We start from the raw sequence: 15,082 nt of genomic DNA, 5'->3' as shown, positions 1-15,082 counted from the left end.
CTTTCAGTATACACCACCAGAGTACCTCAAGAAGAACAAATCTTCTTTCTCTCTCAACACACAAACCCTAGTTTACCCAGAAACCACGAAGGAAGAACAGATCAAGCACTCAAGTTTACCCACTTACCAAAACCTCAATTTCAAAACTCACAAATAGAAAAACTGAGGGATTTAGGTCGGATTTAGGGTTTTATCTGTGTCTTACCCTCTTCCAACCTCCATGCCAGTATTTATAGGGACTGAAGTCAAATAGAGCCGGTGAAGGCTGTACTGGAGGGTCAAAGTCAGCTATGTACCATGCTTTTTGACCTCCAGCCATTAACAGTCAAGGCAGTACAAGGGAGGAAGAAGACAGAAGCAGGAGCGGCGGAGAAGAAGAGGTAAGGCTAGGGTTTCAGAATGAGAGAAAATAGGAGAGAGAATAGAGTATTTAAGTGAGAGAATAAACGGTCCAGATTCAGCCAGAAATCCAACGGATGGATTTAGCTCAGATGTGGACTTGGACTCACTTACTCATTCTTGGGCCTAACTCAAAATGGTGGTGTATAACATAGTAGAGTAATTGGGCTTTCTGGCCCAAAATACATTAGGGCCAAAAACCAACATTAACAATTTGAATCGATAAGGGTTCAGATCGTACGATTTGAATCGTAAATTGTATGATTTCAATAACCATGGGTCTATTTAAAATCTTACGATTTCGTATATCGTACGATTTTAATAGCTGTGGAACTATTTAAAATAATAGAATTGCAGTAATATTTTGATAGTAGGTTCTTGAGAAGTGATTGAGTCATGAAATTGGACGGAGTGGAAATCGGACGGATTGGATTGAATTAGCACATTCAAGAAAAAAGTCAAGTTTTTCGAGAGCTGAAAAACTAATTCCGATTATGCTGGAAAAAAGAAAAGGAAAAGTGAAAATTGTAACGGAAAAACTAGTTCCATAATAAAAAAATATATTACATTGGAGTCGGTGGAATTCGAAAAAGTCCAATTTGTAATAACCTAAAATGTGAAGTACATAATAATTTTGATATGATAAGTGCATTTTTTGGGATTTTGACATCGAAAATTCGGAATGAAAAATATTGTTCCGAAATTGAAAATTTTCTGATCGGAATCGGCGGAAATCAGAAATGCCATTCCAATTTCCTCGCCTAACTGCATTTTATTCACTGACTGAGAAATTATAAATCACACGACTACAAATAGAATCCAACGCAATTATAATCAAGAACCAGCCAATAATTAATTAACAAAAAGATTTAAAAAAAAAAAAGCAAAGTAATTAAAGACACTAATCCATAACATTGATAACTCACACTCGTTGGAGGATTAAGATAATTAATCTCAATTAATCACTGTCTCTCCGTAATGTAGAATCTCCGTTTACGCCAGATGCCAGCTCAGCTTCGAACGAGAGGGACGACGGCAGTCTCTCGTAAACTCTCGAGCCCAAAGGCAGAAGCTTCGCCTGCCTCGCAACGAGCTTCCCTCGAAGCTTCTCGTAATTCCACCTCTGCTGAACATAAACAATTACCGCCAAAATAACCGAAACAATCGGAATAGCAATGTCGCCGAATTTGGAATAAAAATCCGTTCGAGGGTTCAAAAACTCGTAGTCGTTGGAGTAGTTATAAGGATTACTCGGGAAAGGCGATTTTACGAAATCGTACACATGTGGAAAAATCCGAACCAAAGTTAGTCCAATGTAGTACATTTTCCTCAGAGGCTTAACTTGGACCATCCATAGCAAGTTCCCGATTACTTGCGGAAGAAGGAAGAAATCTTGCATCAAACCGACGTACTCCACCAGTTCAGCCTCCCATGCGCTGACGGGGCGAGAGTACTCGTTAGAATCTACGAAAGATTCTCTTTGACGAGGGTCGTACCTCGTGGTTTTTAAGTGTACGATAAGAGCGAGTATATATCCAAGAATGTGCACAATTGAAGTAGCGAAAAGGACTTTTTTGTCATTTGGGACTCGGTGTGGCTCTAACGGGGATCTAGTCAGCATTCTTACACGGGATTTCCATACTTTCTGACAAAGCCTCATAGTCGACAAAAACGCAATCAGCACTAAGAATTTCACCATATAGTCGATGACGTGAAACGGTTGACCTTTCTGCAAATTTTCGAATCCCATTTTTGCTATTTTTCCGAAAAGGGCTTCGGCCCCCGTAATCAGCGGTAGGCCGTAGCTAATCGCTTGTACTCCAAGCATCACGAGCGATACATACGGGACATTTACGATATTACCCCTCACGTAGAACAGCTGGCTCGATATACATCCGATAGCCAGAGACAGCGTCGCAATGCGGAGGATCCCTTCCACGCCCCGTCTCGAAAGAATATCCTCCCGTTGATTCCTGTACAAAACAGGGGCCGTGTGGATTTTAATCGGATTAAAATAAAGAGGGTCCTCTTTTTCCCGTTGGCTGATCATGGAAATTTTAGCGGTGGGGTCCACCAGCCAACGGTCAGTGGTCGGGGGGTAGGAAATTACGACTTCGACCTTACAATCGAGCCCCTTTTCCGCAAGGGCCGCGCAACCAATAAGATACATTTTCCCGAAAAGTGGATTGTAGATTCCCTCTACGGATACCGAAGAGTAGTTGTATGCATCGATTCCAACAAGATTTATCTGAGCCGACACATTAAGAAGCGGTGTCGGATTAAAAGAAATACTATCTTTCTGATTAGAATAACGCCCGAAAAAGGGGCCGATTGTTAGTATCTCGATTTGCAATTGGATATATATCAAAGAGCTCGGAAGTGGGTCCGGTACGGCTGTCATGAGAAGTGTCAAATCTTCGGACAGAACCGAAATGCTGTAAGGAAGATTCTCTTCGGTGTTCTCTAATTTCGGGAATTTTAAGAAAGACTTTTTCACTGCAGATCGGATTTTAGAAGGCTCGTATTTCTCGAGTAGTGACGTGGCGGCTTCGATCTTCGAGTACTCGTAGTGGGCCCCGGAGCTCCACTGCTCGTTGGGCCCCACGGGCTTCTCGAACGCTAACGGGAAGTACGATCTGACAGTCAGATCGATGCTCGATAGAGTGCCCGAGAATACGCTCCTCTGTTTTATCGAAAACAAGAGAGGAACATACATAGATATACGAGTGTGACATATATTATCATACGGTGAGCAGGCGACCATGCAGAGGCGCCCCGTCGAAGGATACCACGCACCCTCGGCGGAGAGGGTCATACCGTTTAGCCCCGTACGCGGCGTCGGGGAGAATTGCTCCTCCGAGGGGGGTACCGCTCGGAAAACCGAGGATACCCTCGTCTTCGACGTAGTTATGTTTTCGCACCGTACGTCTTGAAAAACGAGCTTCACGTTTTTGAATCCCCCATTAGTGGACTCGATCTCCTTGCCGGATAGAAACGGACCCAATTTACGACAAAACTCGTCCGTCCCATTGCAGTTAAAGTTCGGTAAAACGGTGAATTGTTCCCGACGTGAGAATCTCTCGAGCACCTCACAAAAGTCAACCCCTCTGTACACATCGTCAACAGTTTCGATTCCGCCGTTCATCGAATCGCAAGCTCTCGACACGAGATCATCGGAAGCGAACTTATAGTTCGCGGACCCCAACGAGGAGGAAAAAAAAACTTCGTCGAAGTACTTGAGGTCCGATTCTCCGTTCAAACTCTTCAAGCTTCCGTATATTTCTCTAGTCCTCAAAGTCAACGCTTTAGGGTAACGGAGCTCGAGTAGAATCCGGTCATCCGGCGCGAGAACCGGATGATTGTTATCGCCGTTTTCCTGCACCCACGGCCACGGATCATTAGAGTGGGGCCCACGCGAAGGCAGCACCGCACTCCCCAACAAACACATTACTCTCTCTCCCGCCAATTCAGTGTAGACTCCTTGGAATCTAATCGAGAGCTGCGAGTTTCCGGGCCATATATCGAATCTCGGGGTTTCGTCGTCGGGTTTCTGGGGGAGCAAGTTCGCTATGGTTGTGGTGATTTGCAAGAACCCGCTAACGGGTATGGTTTTCTTCAAGTAACGGTGATTCGGGTCGACGTCGGTGACCCAGAAAGAGACCAGGTTTAACGGGTTAACGGCGTTATTGTAACCCGAAAGGTCTCTGTCGTTGAACGGCATCAATGGAGCAGCAGCTCGACCCGACCCGTTTGAGGGCGGCTGCCGCCAATCGCCGTTCGAGAAGGAGAGTTCTTCTTTGATGGTGTACAGTCTGCTGTCGTCGGGTTTGAGTTCCTCGGCGGATTGTAAGAGATAGGCGCACTCTTTGTTAACCTCACCCATGCGGTCATAGTTGTAGGTCACGATACGCTGCTTGTTTCCGTTACCCTCGAATCCGCCGTTGTTTGCATAGTTGTACGAGCTCGCGAAACCGACGCATAGCAGCAACACAAACAGAGTACACGATGTTGCAGAAATAGAACACGTCATAATAAAACAGTTAAAATTCCTGTCGGAATTTCTCCGGCAATAAAAAAAACGAAGTAATTTCTCAGACTGATCCGAAGAATTGTAATAAAAATGCAATCTTTAGAACAACCCAGATAAAGATTTTTGACGAGATTAAACTTACCGAGAGATTAGTGGGAGTAATTGAAGGGATCAAGATTCAAGATTTTTGGAAGAGAAGTGTTGATGCTCGAAGTCAAACGATTCAATTTTAGGACAAGTATGGTGATTTATTAGTCAACGTACCGGTTCTAATTTTCTTTATTTGGGAAAATTACACCTGTGCACCCCTGAGGTATTGGTAATTATAGTCGCACCCCTGAAACAATTATCGGAGCCAATATTTCAAGTATTGGGGTCTGATATGAACTATATTTGTTTTATGAAAATTTATAAATCTTATATAAAGTAATAAGGATTTAAAAAAATGTTGGGGCAACGGCTCTGAAACTAATAGTACGTTAGAACCATAATATAAGGTTTCTAACAATGTTTTAGGGATAATTGTAGCTACGAATACTACATGTATCTTAAAGTTATTTTATCATACACGGGAGTATAGGTGCAATTTACCCTTTTTCTTTATTATTTTTTTTTTCTCTCATTTTTTTTAATCATTTTCCTCACTCATTCATATACACTTAACTTGAGAGTTGACTAGTTGAGGAATATTTTATGTTTGATAGGATATAGGGTACTTGTACTTAATGAGAGGTTACACTTACGCACATGAAATTATATAATTAATCTGCCATCAAGCAAATTGCAAATTAATTTAGTTCTGGATCCAATCTAATTTTATTTAATCAAAGTCAACTATCGGGAAAAATACAAATTTCATCCCTCGAGTTTCTACCAATTTTACATTTGGTCCCTTACGTTCGCAAAAAACACATTTTGGTCCCTCGCATTTCAAAAATTCAACACTTTTAGTCAATTTCGTCAATTTTATGTTAGTAATAACATAATCAAGCATGAGTCCAAAAGTGTCTTAACCGACAAACTAACGGTAAATTGACGAAAAATGACCAAAATTGTTAAATTATTGAAACATGAGGGACTAAATGTATTTTTTGTGAACCAAATATGAAATTAGTGCAAACTTCACGGATGGGAATGTAATTTTCCCTCAATTATCATACAACATACTTATTTCAAACTTCAGGGATGGGAATGTATGTGCTCAAGCATATACAAGTTCAGAAAAGATTCCTATTTTAAACTGAAACGACAAAGTAATTTGTTTCTACACAACTAAAACATCTTTGATTTATTAATTTATTTATCAAATACTTTTAGCTCCATAGATAGATAAATAGACATCTTCATTCTTCACTTGTACTTATTATATCACCCGTAAACAAAGCTCGATAATAGATAATCGCGTTTCCGTAACGCGATTAACTTATCTCCTCTGGAAATTCAATTTCTTGACAGCAAATGCGAAAATAAAGGCAAACAAAACTCCAAATCCAGCAACCATAAGTGCAACCACACCGATAAAATCGTGTCTGAAACCAAAGTAACTTGCCAAGAACTCTTGAACAGGTTGCTTTGTAATTTCCAGCTCATCTCTTACGTCTCCAAACTGTGACGTAAGTAAACCGTAAAGTGTCCAGGACACGGGATTCGCCCAATGGTACCATCTCCACCACACAGGTGTCCTCTGTCGTGAAACAAATTACGAAAAGAAATAATTAAAAAGGAAAAAAAGAAATCCGATTAGTCTTTCTTTCACTATACATATGTTCCTATGGATAGTAGTAGGATAGTAGTAAGTACAGAAATCGGACTGATCGGATCAAAATTAGCACTTTTGAGAAAAAAATCATTTTTTTCTAAGTGAATAACTAATTCCAATTCTGTTTCCAAAAAATCGAAAAAAACAGAGTTTCGGAAATTGGAATGGAAAAGCTTGTTCAACAGTCGGAGATTTTCGGATCAAAATCTGCGAAATTCGTCTAATTTGGATAAAATTATAAGTGTATTTTTGTGAAATGTTTTTTTGGAATTTTCGAAATTAAAATCGAATCAGAAATCGGAATCTCATATATCTTCCAGTTCATTTCGAAAAAAAATCGGAAATCATATTTTTTGGTATTTGAAATGAAAAATATTCTTCCAGAAAGAATCCAAAATCGGAAAAATTTCGGATGGGAATCGGAGAAAATCGGAAATTTTATTCAAATTTTCAGCCCTATAGTGAACCTAGAAGTTTCTAGAACTTACCGGTCTCGGAATTAAGAATCCCGAGAAAAGATTCCACAGCGAATAAAAGAAGAAGGATATGATGTTGGAAATATGAAGATTAGGAGTCAAAGCCACAGCCATCATGCCGTAGAAGGTGAAGTACAACAGGCTGAAGAACATGAAATATATATACCACCAATATTTAGCAGCTGTCCACTCGAAACCAATCATTGCATACACAATCGTCCCGTATATGATCGCCTGAGCGAAACCATACGGAATTTCAATCACAGCCTGCCGAAAAAAAAAATAAAAAAATCAATAGTCTATATTTCCATCACATACTGTCATAACAGATTTATAATCACCTGTCCGAAGGCGTACGGTAAGGCCGAGTACAACCCTGCGGCCCTTTCTCGATAGAAAACCGCTCGTTCAACAGACACCACAGGCTGTACCGACGACGCGATTTGGATACCTAGGAAGAAGACTGATGCATGCATGGACCCCATAGCATTGAAAATTTCTTGCTGAGTGCGCCTGATATACATACATACACACGCATATATATATATATACATATAATACGACGTGTCATTAAGTATAAGATCGTGAGAAACGATTCCGAAAAAAATGATATGATATGATTTTTTACGCGTACCTTTTGGAACCGAGATCCCAGAACATAGATCCAAATAGGATAGCTAAGAATGCGGTATACAGAATTCTAACAGCAGAGTAAAGAGGATTATGCCAGTATGACCAGTGTTGCTTCCATAGGCAAGCAATGAATTGAGTGAGAAAAGGCTGAGAATACTTTGTTTGGAAATGAAGGTCTCTTGCACCAGGTGGTGGTGTACTTAGCTCGTTAATCAGAGCTTTATTTCTCCTAATTAAAAGGAAACGAAAAACAAAAAAAAAAAAACCATTTTTAATCCTGTGTCGCTTATTGAAAGTTTCATTACCTATTCCAACAGGGGTGCAAGTTGGAACAGAAATTTCAATTTCCGCTGGTTCCAATTCGAAAAGTTCCGATTTTGGAACAACTTTTTTCATTCTGATTTTCGAAGTTTTGGATTTTTTTGGATTGAAATTGGAATTATATAAAAAAATTGGAATTTCCGATTTCCGATCCAATTTAATTTGCGAAAAAAATCTGATATTTTTTCTGAAAAATACACCTATAAATAATATATATTATATAATACTTATTTTAAGTTTTTTTTTTTTTTCCTGAAACAGTAATTTGATTAATTTTTTTTTTTAGGATTTTGACATGCTGAATTGTTGGTGGAAGTTTTATTGGATATTATAATGTGGTTTATATATATATTTATTTTAAACTGAAATTTAGTAGTTATTAGTTTTTTTTATCGACGTGGATGTTCTTATTTTTGAAAAATTATGAAATTTTCGCTAACTTTCGAAATTTTAAAACTTATGTGATTCCCGATTTTTTTTCCGAAATTTCCGGGCCTTTTGGAATTGGAATGAAATTTTAAATTCCGAAAATTTTGGAATTAGAATCGGAATTGATTTTGTACTTCCGAATCTTTTTGGAAATTTTGCGAAAAGGCTAATTCCGATCCGATCCGATCCATCCGACTTTCACCCCTACCTACCAAGATTAATTTGTAAAATTGAACTGACCTATAAAGCTCGGAGTTTTTGTAAAGTTCGGCAAAATCGACCCCCGAACTCATTTCCTGGGCCGAAGATGTTACTTCAAGCATCCATGTTGCTGGATTATAGCCATCCCTGATTCTAGCAACTCCTTGGATTCCCTAACATAATATCAAATAAAAATATTCGACTGATCATTATATTCGTCAATTAAAAAAAAAAAAACTCGACAATCGTATAATTATGTCGTTCACCTCAAAATACTGGATTAAATTGCACGAATGCCGACCCAATGGTCCCACGTATATCTCTTGTCCCCCTCGCTTCATCAATAACAGCTGTGCACATGCATATATTCCCATTAAACTAACAGTCTCACGAAAGATCAAAATGTATTTATTTATCCATAAATGAATAATTCTTACCTCGTCGAAAGATTCAAAAATGTCGATGCTAGGCTGATGGATGGTGCAGACAACTGTCCTTCCAGTGTCGACAGTGTTTCTAACAGTTCTCATCACAATAGCAGCAGCTCTTGCATCTAAGCCTGAAGTTGGCTCATCCATGAATATGATCGACGGATTCGCCACGAGCTCGACTGCAATAGTCAACCTCTTTCTCTGCTCGGTCGATAGACCGTTGACCCCAGGTAACCCTACTAGACCGCCTCTTAACGGAGTTAGTTCCACAAGATCCATCACACTTTCCACAAATGCCTGGAAAAAAAAAATATAAGATCAATTGATTCATATACTACTAGGGGTGGAAATTGAACGGATTCGATCAAATTAGAATTCCAATTTTTTTCGGAAGTTAAAAAAGTAAAAAAACAATCACAATTCCGTTCCCAAAAAAAAAATCTGAAAACCCAGAAACTGGAATGAAAAAACTTGTTCTAAAATCGGAATTTTTATGGCGGATTTTGCAAAATTCCGATTTAGTTAAAGAAAATACAAAATACATAATAATATTTATATTATAAGAGTAAATTTCGGGGAAAAGCGCCGGAAATTAAAATCGGATGGGAAATCGGAATATCATATATATTCCAATTCATATCCAAAATAAAATCAGAAATCAGATTTTAGGGGTTTAGAATTAAAAAACATTGTTCCAAAATCGGAAAATTTCAGATCGGAAATTCCATTCCAATTTCCACCCCTAGATACCACTAATTAATTCATAAAGAAACAGACCTTTCTGGTTTCGGAATCTATCTCCGGTGGCAAACGTAGCCAAGCCGAGAAAATCAGGGCCTCGTAAACTGTAACACAAGGAGAGTGGATGTCGTTCTGTTCGCAGTATCCAGAAATACGAGCAAATGTCTCTTGCTTCTTTGGATAGCCAGAAATAGTAATATTTCCCTCAATATACCCTCCCGTTTTTCGACCGGCCAGCACATCCATAAGTGTGGTTTTGCCGGCCCCACTAACACCCATTAGAGCAGTGAGTACACCGGGCCTGAAAGCTCCACTCACTCCCTTGAGCAGTACCAACCTATCTTCGGTAGCCCCCTGGTTTTTCATTTCCTGCATAATTCCTCTAGTTAGTTAGAGGGAAGTTATCAAATGTGGTGGAGTATTCAATCTCTATCGTGCACCTTCGCAAAGATTATTACCACCGTATAAAGATTCTCGGTTTACCTGCGGCATGTCAACAGAGTATTTGACCTCGTCAAACGTGATGGAGTGTGGTTCCAAGGGAAGAACAACTTTCCTCTTATTTTCTTCATAAGTTCAAGAGTTCAATTAACAGAATCAGAATCTTATCACCAGAACTCAAATTGAAAAAATATTTAAATTTTCTTGATAAACTCACCATTGTTTTCAGTTGAAATCCCGTTCTCGTTTTCCGGCAGCACGGCTTGAGGTTTTCCCAAAGCTGATCAAAAAATGCGGGACGTGATTATATTACCGCATCGACTTTTTGTAAAGATGTTCGTTCATTAAAAGCTGGAAACAATTCAGCTTTAATATACTCACGGTTAAGATAAGTCAGAGCGAGAACGCAACACGAGTTCAACAGAACCACCGTGCCTAGTAATGCTCCAACTCCTATCCAGTACCAGTACGACCCTGAGAAATACCCGAGAGACTCTATAACCTCGACTCCCAGTGACATGTTCGCATTTCTCGAAACCTTGTCGAAACAAAACCAAAAAAAATCAACTTTGAATGTCTCATGACACATGATGGAGACGATAATATATAACGAACATATATCACCGAATACTTACGTGTTTCCAACTGTGACCTCTGAACTCATTCACCATAATTGCATTTTGTGCGTACATCATCGGAGAGATGTAGTAACCCCATATCCACCATTTCTTCACATTCTCTAGAAAAAAAACATTTACAGTAGAAAAAAAACATTAAATAATAGTTTCTCCCGGTCCCGACTCCTTGAAAACGTGTTAAATTATTAACTCGATAATTGAATAATTCGCTAAATTAATAGAATTTCCCTGATCCCGACTGTATTAATTTATAGAGGTTTAACTGTATTTAAAGAATTGAGTTCTAAATTGGGAAGTGTGAATAATACGAAACAAAAATTGCTTATTATTCGTACCTCGTGACAGGAGAAATCCGCTCAATGCAAAAATTAGAAGCAACACAAAGAAGCCAAATGTGTTGGCTATGATCATGTTCCTACCCGTCGCCCCAATCAATCGGAACATTGAAGACGCCGTTTGAATTTGAAGTAAAAGCACCAAGTAGTATTTAACAAATCTGTATCATGTATTAAATATGTTATATCAAATTGCTAAAAAAAAAATTGCGTAATACAATAAACCTGTTTTTTCTTTTTACCTTCCGAAATTTGGATCGTATCCGATTTCGTAGTAAGTGAGTACCGTAAACACGCCTATTTCAACAACACTGACAGGGATACTGAGTATCCATACAGGGAGAGCGTACGCCCACGCGGGAAAAAAGAAAAAGTTCCGTTGCTTAAAAAAGACCGGAAGCTTCTGGATAGTCATCGCTATCTCCGCCGATCCGTTGAATGTGACGGTTGTGATGGCGTAAAATAGAGCACCGGCAAATATTCTTCCGTCTGTTAAGTTGTTTCGGTGCATTTTAGGTCGGAGGAAGATTGTCATTGCTACGATAGCCATTATACTAAGCTGAACGCAGATCCGATATAACATCGTTAATAACAAAAGAAAAAAAAAAAACACGAACAGACGACATGCCAACGGAAAAATGCTGACCTGGAAGAGCTTGAAGATAAAGATAAAAGAATTTCTCCTCATCAATAACAGTTCTCTCGAGACACAAGCTTTCAGAAGCTCCTTTTTGCTGACGCCGTATTCTTGAGTCGTCAAGGCAGCGGGGTGGCTTTTAGTCTTGTCGAACGGGGTTGCCAGCTCAGCCTTCAGCCTATTCCCAATGTGAAATAACTCGAACGACTCAGCAAATTCCTTTACTGATATAAACCTGTAAGACTCGTTATTATCATCTGCCCAATACTGCTGCTGATCTTTCTTTGATGTCACCTGCATTTGTTTAACAAGTTTGAGTAATTATAATGGAAAATCTTCACATTAATTAGTATAATCAGCTTTATATATATATATATATATATATATATATATATATATATATATATATATATATATATATATTTCCAATGCCTACTTCTTGCAAGAAATCGGCCACCCCTTTTCGCTCGGGGCATTTGAAGCCCATGGATTGGAAGAACTCGAGCACGTTCTCACGTGGGCCCTGGTAAACGATCCGACCTTCGGATATGAGGATGATGTCATCGAATAGATCGTACGTCTCAGGTTCCGGCTGAAGTAGGGAAACAAGAACGGTCCCATTTAGAGTGTGGATGGATTGTCTAATGGAATTCACGATTTGAAAGGTTGTAGAACTGTCTAAGCCGGTGGATATCTCGTCCATGAAAAGCGCTTTCGCGGGCCCCACCAAGATTTCGCCTGTTGTAACGCGTTTCTTCTGTCCTCCGGAGATTCCCCGAGTCATTTCGTCTCCTACCAAAGTATCGGCACAAACGTCTAAACCGAGTATCTGCAAAGAGACCATTTTTAAGTTCGTTTTTTGGATATACATACTGCGAAACAAATTTACCGATGATGAGTACTTTAAAATACCTTGAGAATATAATCTGCGACGATACTTGCTTCTTGACCTTCTGTAGCTGCTGCCTGCATGATTAATAAATTTAAAACAGGTAATATATATTCGGCACTCGTTTGAAATTTTTAAATTGCTTCCTGCTTGGGTGAAACGGAACTTACTTTCATGTATACATCCACATCAGCATCAGGCTTTATATTTGCCTCTTTTTCTCTTCTTGACAACTCTGCCAACATTTCTGCACAAAATTACTGTCAACAGCGATTCTTCGTTTCGTTTTTAGTTAGCGAAAGATTGGTAGTTTTTGCTGACTCACCATGATTGCTTCCAACTCCTTGACATCTTGCAGAAAATGCCAAGGTTTCTCTTACAGTCATTTCTCCTATGTGGACATCATTTTGGCTTATATATGCAGCAGTTCGTTGCGGTATAAATTCTTTCATAGTATGTCCATTATACGTCACATTTCCTGAAAACTGAATCATTCAGGATGTTAAATTTTAGCCCCTGCTTTGTTTGTATTTTTTTTTTTTACTAATTTTAAAAGAGATATTCGATTTTTACTTTCAATTCAGGATCAAGCATCCCGGCCAAAGCCAACAAAAGTGTCGTCTTTCCGGAACTTGGAGGGCCTAAAAGAAGTGTCATGCTAACAGGGAAAAACAAAACAGATCAAACACAAACACACACACACCATACATATATATATATATATATATATATATATATATATATATATATATATATATAGCCAGAATGAAGTAAAGTACGAATTTGTTTGTGGATATTTTTACCGACTAGGCTTCAAGATTCCAGTGACATTGTTCAGGATCAATAATGGCTTCTTTCTGCTAGGAATTATTCGAAGATTGTTCGCGAATCCCTTACAGAGAACAAGAGTTAATTAGATTAAAAGTCTCGTTGACGACAAAGAATGTACAGATGATTTAATTGATGACAACTTTCGATTACCTCCAAGAAATTGGCAAAGAAATTGAGGAAAGAAGGCAAAGCTCTACTTCCCGCATAAGCTTCTGTTCCAACATTCAGCTGCTCAAATCTCACTTCGATTGTCGGTAATTCTATTCCAACTCTGCAACAAAAGATTAAAAAACACAACCAGAAATATTACAAGAGAATGCCAAAAAAAAAAAAAAAATCGAACGTCAATATCACCTATCGATTCGATTCTTGAGCTTCAACAAGAACTTCTCATTGTCTTCTTCTGCAACCTTAACCAGCCTCTCCAGCAAGTCTGCCCTTTCTTGAGATCCGAGATCCTTTACATCAACCTCACTCGAAACGCCTCCCGAACCGAGCAAAAGACCTTTTCTCAAACGGTCAAAAGTCGGAAGCTTTTCCAAAGAAGCCCATTTTAGAGCTTCTTCGTCACCTTCTTCCTCTCGTGATGAATTCGAAAACATTTCCAAATTATTGCTCCTCCAAGCCGAGCTATTCATCCTCAAGCTATTATTGGCTCTATATGCATTAGTAATATCCATTTCTTTTTTTTTCGTGTTTTTACGTCAAATAGGAAGAGAACCTTAAATTTGCTAAAGCCGATAATCAAAAGAAACAGCACAACAAAATACTCATCCAGCTTCAGCTTCAGCTTCCGCTTCCTCTCATGAACAAATAACAGGATTAAGTGTACATTTAATGTGCATGCATGCATATACTTTTCATTCTTTCTTCGGTTGAGAAAACGAAGAAAGTAATACAAGTGAAAGCACACAATCTTTGATTTTTTTTTTGCGTAGTTAGAGCTGAATGTAGCACTTTAAATAAGAGTGACCAAAGAAAATTCTGAATTCTAGAGATTTACCATTCATCAATGCCTAAAAAGATGAAAGTAAATAAACTTAGTTACAAACATTTGAGGGGATTTCGAATACAAATATATTTGGGGAAAAACATTTACTCCAAATGGTCAGTGAAGAAAATATCCATACAGGGGGCAATAAGCATTGCACAACAAAAATGAATTTGCAGGGATTTAGTGCTGTGCATTTAGCTACCTGACTAATTTGGTTATTTTTTTTTATTATTTTACAATATTAAATCGAGAAATAATAGTTCTGAATAATTAGTTTGTAAATTGGGGATAATCGAATAATAATAAGACGAAGAAAGGTAACAACAAAATGATCGTGTATCGTAAAAATAAATGGTACATCGAATTCGACTAGCAGTTGAAGAATGGGAGGAGCAGCCGCCGGCGATAGGCGGTCCGTGATAACCGTCGGTGGGGCTTGGGTGGTCGGCGCGTGTGCAGCAGAGGCGGCTGTTGTTGCTGATGCGCAGCTTCTTCTTCTTCGGTATAGCGCCACTGCTTGTCATTGTGTGGAGACGAGTAAGTAAGTGATCGGCGGCGGAGGCGGAGGGTGGAGGGTGGTGGAGTGGTGATATCCGCGGCGGAATCAAAATTGAACCAATTCAATCGGAATCAATTGATTTTTTTAATTTTTATTTTTATTTTTTTTAAATAATTTAAAAGTGATTGTCTTGTAATTTCAAATGTAATTTTATCTAATTTTTAGTTTAAATCTGACAAAATCCAAAGCATCAAAATTGTAGCCATTTGAGTGAATTTTTTAAATCAAAACTCGAATCAACTAGAATGGATACGCGGGAATGAATAAAATATTGGTTACAATTTTAGTGTTTTGAGTTTTATTTTCCGACTGTAACTCATTCACGCATGATATTCTCA

At 38.7% G+C, this 15,082-nt stretch overlaps 2 protein-coding genes across 2 annotated transcripts; both read right to left on the bottom strand.

Moving 5' to 3' along the window:
• Positions 1 to 1,109: 1,109 nt before the first annotated feature.
• Positions 1,110 to 4,649, bottom strand: LOC105975486 (uncharacterized). Its single transcript, XM_013000685.2, has 2 exons — positions 4,572 to 4,649; positions 1,110 to 4,448 (listed from the first exon to the last, which is right to left on the bottom strand). The coding sequence occupies exon 2, from the start codon at positions 4,427 to 4,429 to the stop codon at positions 1,358 to 1,360; it is 3,072 nt and encodes a 1,023-aa protein (XP_012856139.2). The 5' UTR covers positions 4,430 to 4,448; positions 4,572 to 4,649; the 3' UTR covers positions 1,110 to 1,357.
• A 992-nt stretch (positions 4,650 to 5,641) lies between these two features.
• LOC105975645 (pleiotropic drug resistance protein 1) lies at positions 5,642 to 14,982 on the bottom strand. Its single transcript, XM_013000838.2, has 23 exons — positions 13,546 to 14,982; positions 13,342 to 13,462; positions 13,164 to 13,252; positions 12,934 to 13,018; positions 12,686 to 12,845; positions 12,531 to 12,607; positions 12,384 to 12,437; positions 11,908 to 12,300; positions 11,481 to 11,765; positions 11,077 to 11,393; positions 10,835 to 10,995; positions 10,497 to 10,600; positions 10,243 to 10,399; positions 10,079 to 10,141; positions 9,904 to 9,986; positions 9,457 to 9,789; positions 8,686 to 8,976; positions 8,515 to 8,598; positions 8,288 to 8,421; positions 7,299 to 7,526; positions 7,006 to 7,177; positions 6,677 to 6,931; positions 5,642 to 6,113 (listed from the first exon to the last, which is right to left on the bottom strand). Exons 1-23 carry the CDS (start codon positions 13,869 to 13,871, stop codon positions 5,853 to 5,855), a joined length of 4,233 nt encoding a protein of 1,410 aa, XP_012856292.1. The 5' UTR covers positions 13,872 to 14,982; the 3' UTR covers positions 5,642 to 5,852.
• Positions 14,983 to 15,082: the final 100 nt, after the last annotated feature.

The sequence above is a fragment of the Erythranthe guttata genome, chromosome 9 (genome assembly GCF_056151865.1).
Source record: "Erythranthe guttata isolate IM_541 chromosome 9, IM_541, whole genome shotgun sequence".
Lineage (NCBI taxonomy): Eukaryota > Viridiplantae > Streptophyta > Magnoliopsida > Lamiales > Phrymaceae > Erythranthe > Erythranthe guttata.
This window is presented reverse-complemented; position numbering and strand designations above follow the sequence as displayed.

Coding starts and splice junctions, on each gene's coding strand:
- LOC105975486 (XM_013000685.2), bottom strand. CDS start 4,429: ATGACGTGTTCTATTTCTGCAACATCGTGTACTCTGTTTGTGTTGCTG.
- LOC105975645 (XM_013000838.2), bottom strand. CDS start 13,871: ATGGATATTACTAATGCATATAGAGCCAATAATAGCTTGAGGATGAAT. Junction 12,301..12,383: donor TCGCAGATTATATTCTCAAG/GTATTTTAAAGT, acceptor GTCTCTTTGCAG/ATACTCGGTTTAGACGTTTG. Junction 9,790..9,903: donor ACTCTGTTGACATGCCGCAG/GTAAACCGAGAA, acceptor GGAATTATGCAG/GAAATGAAAAACCAGGGGGC.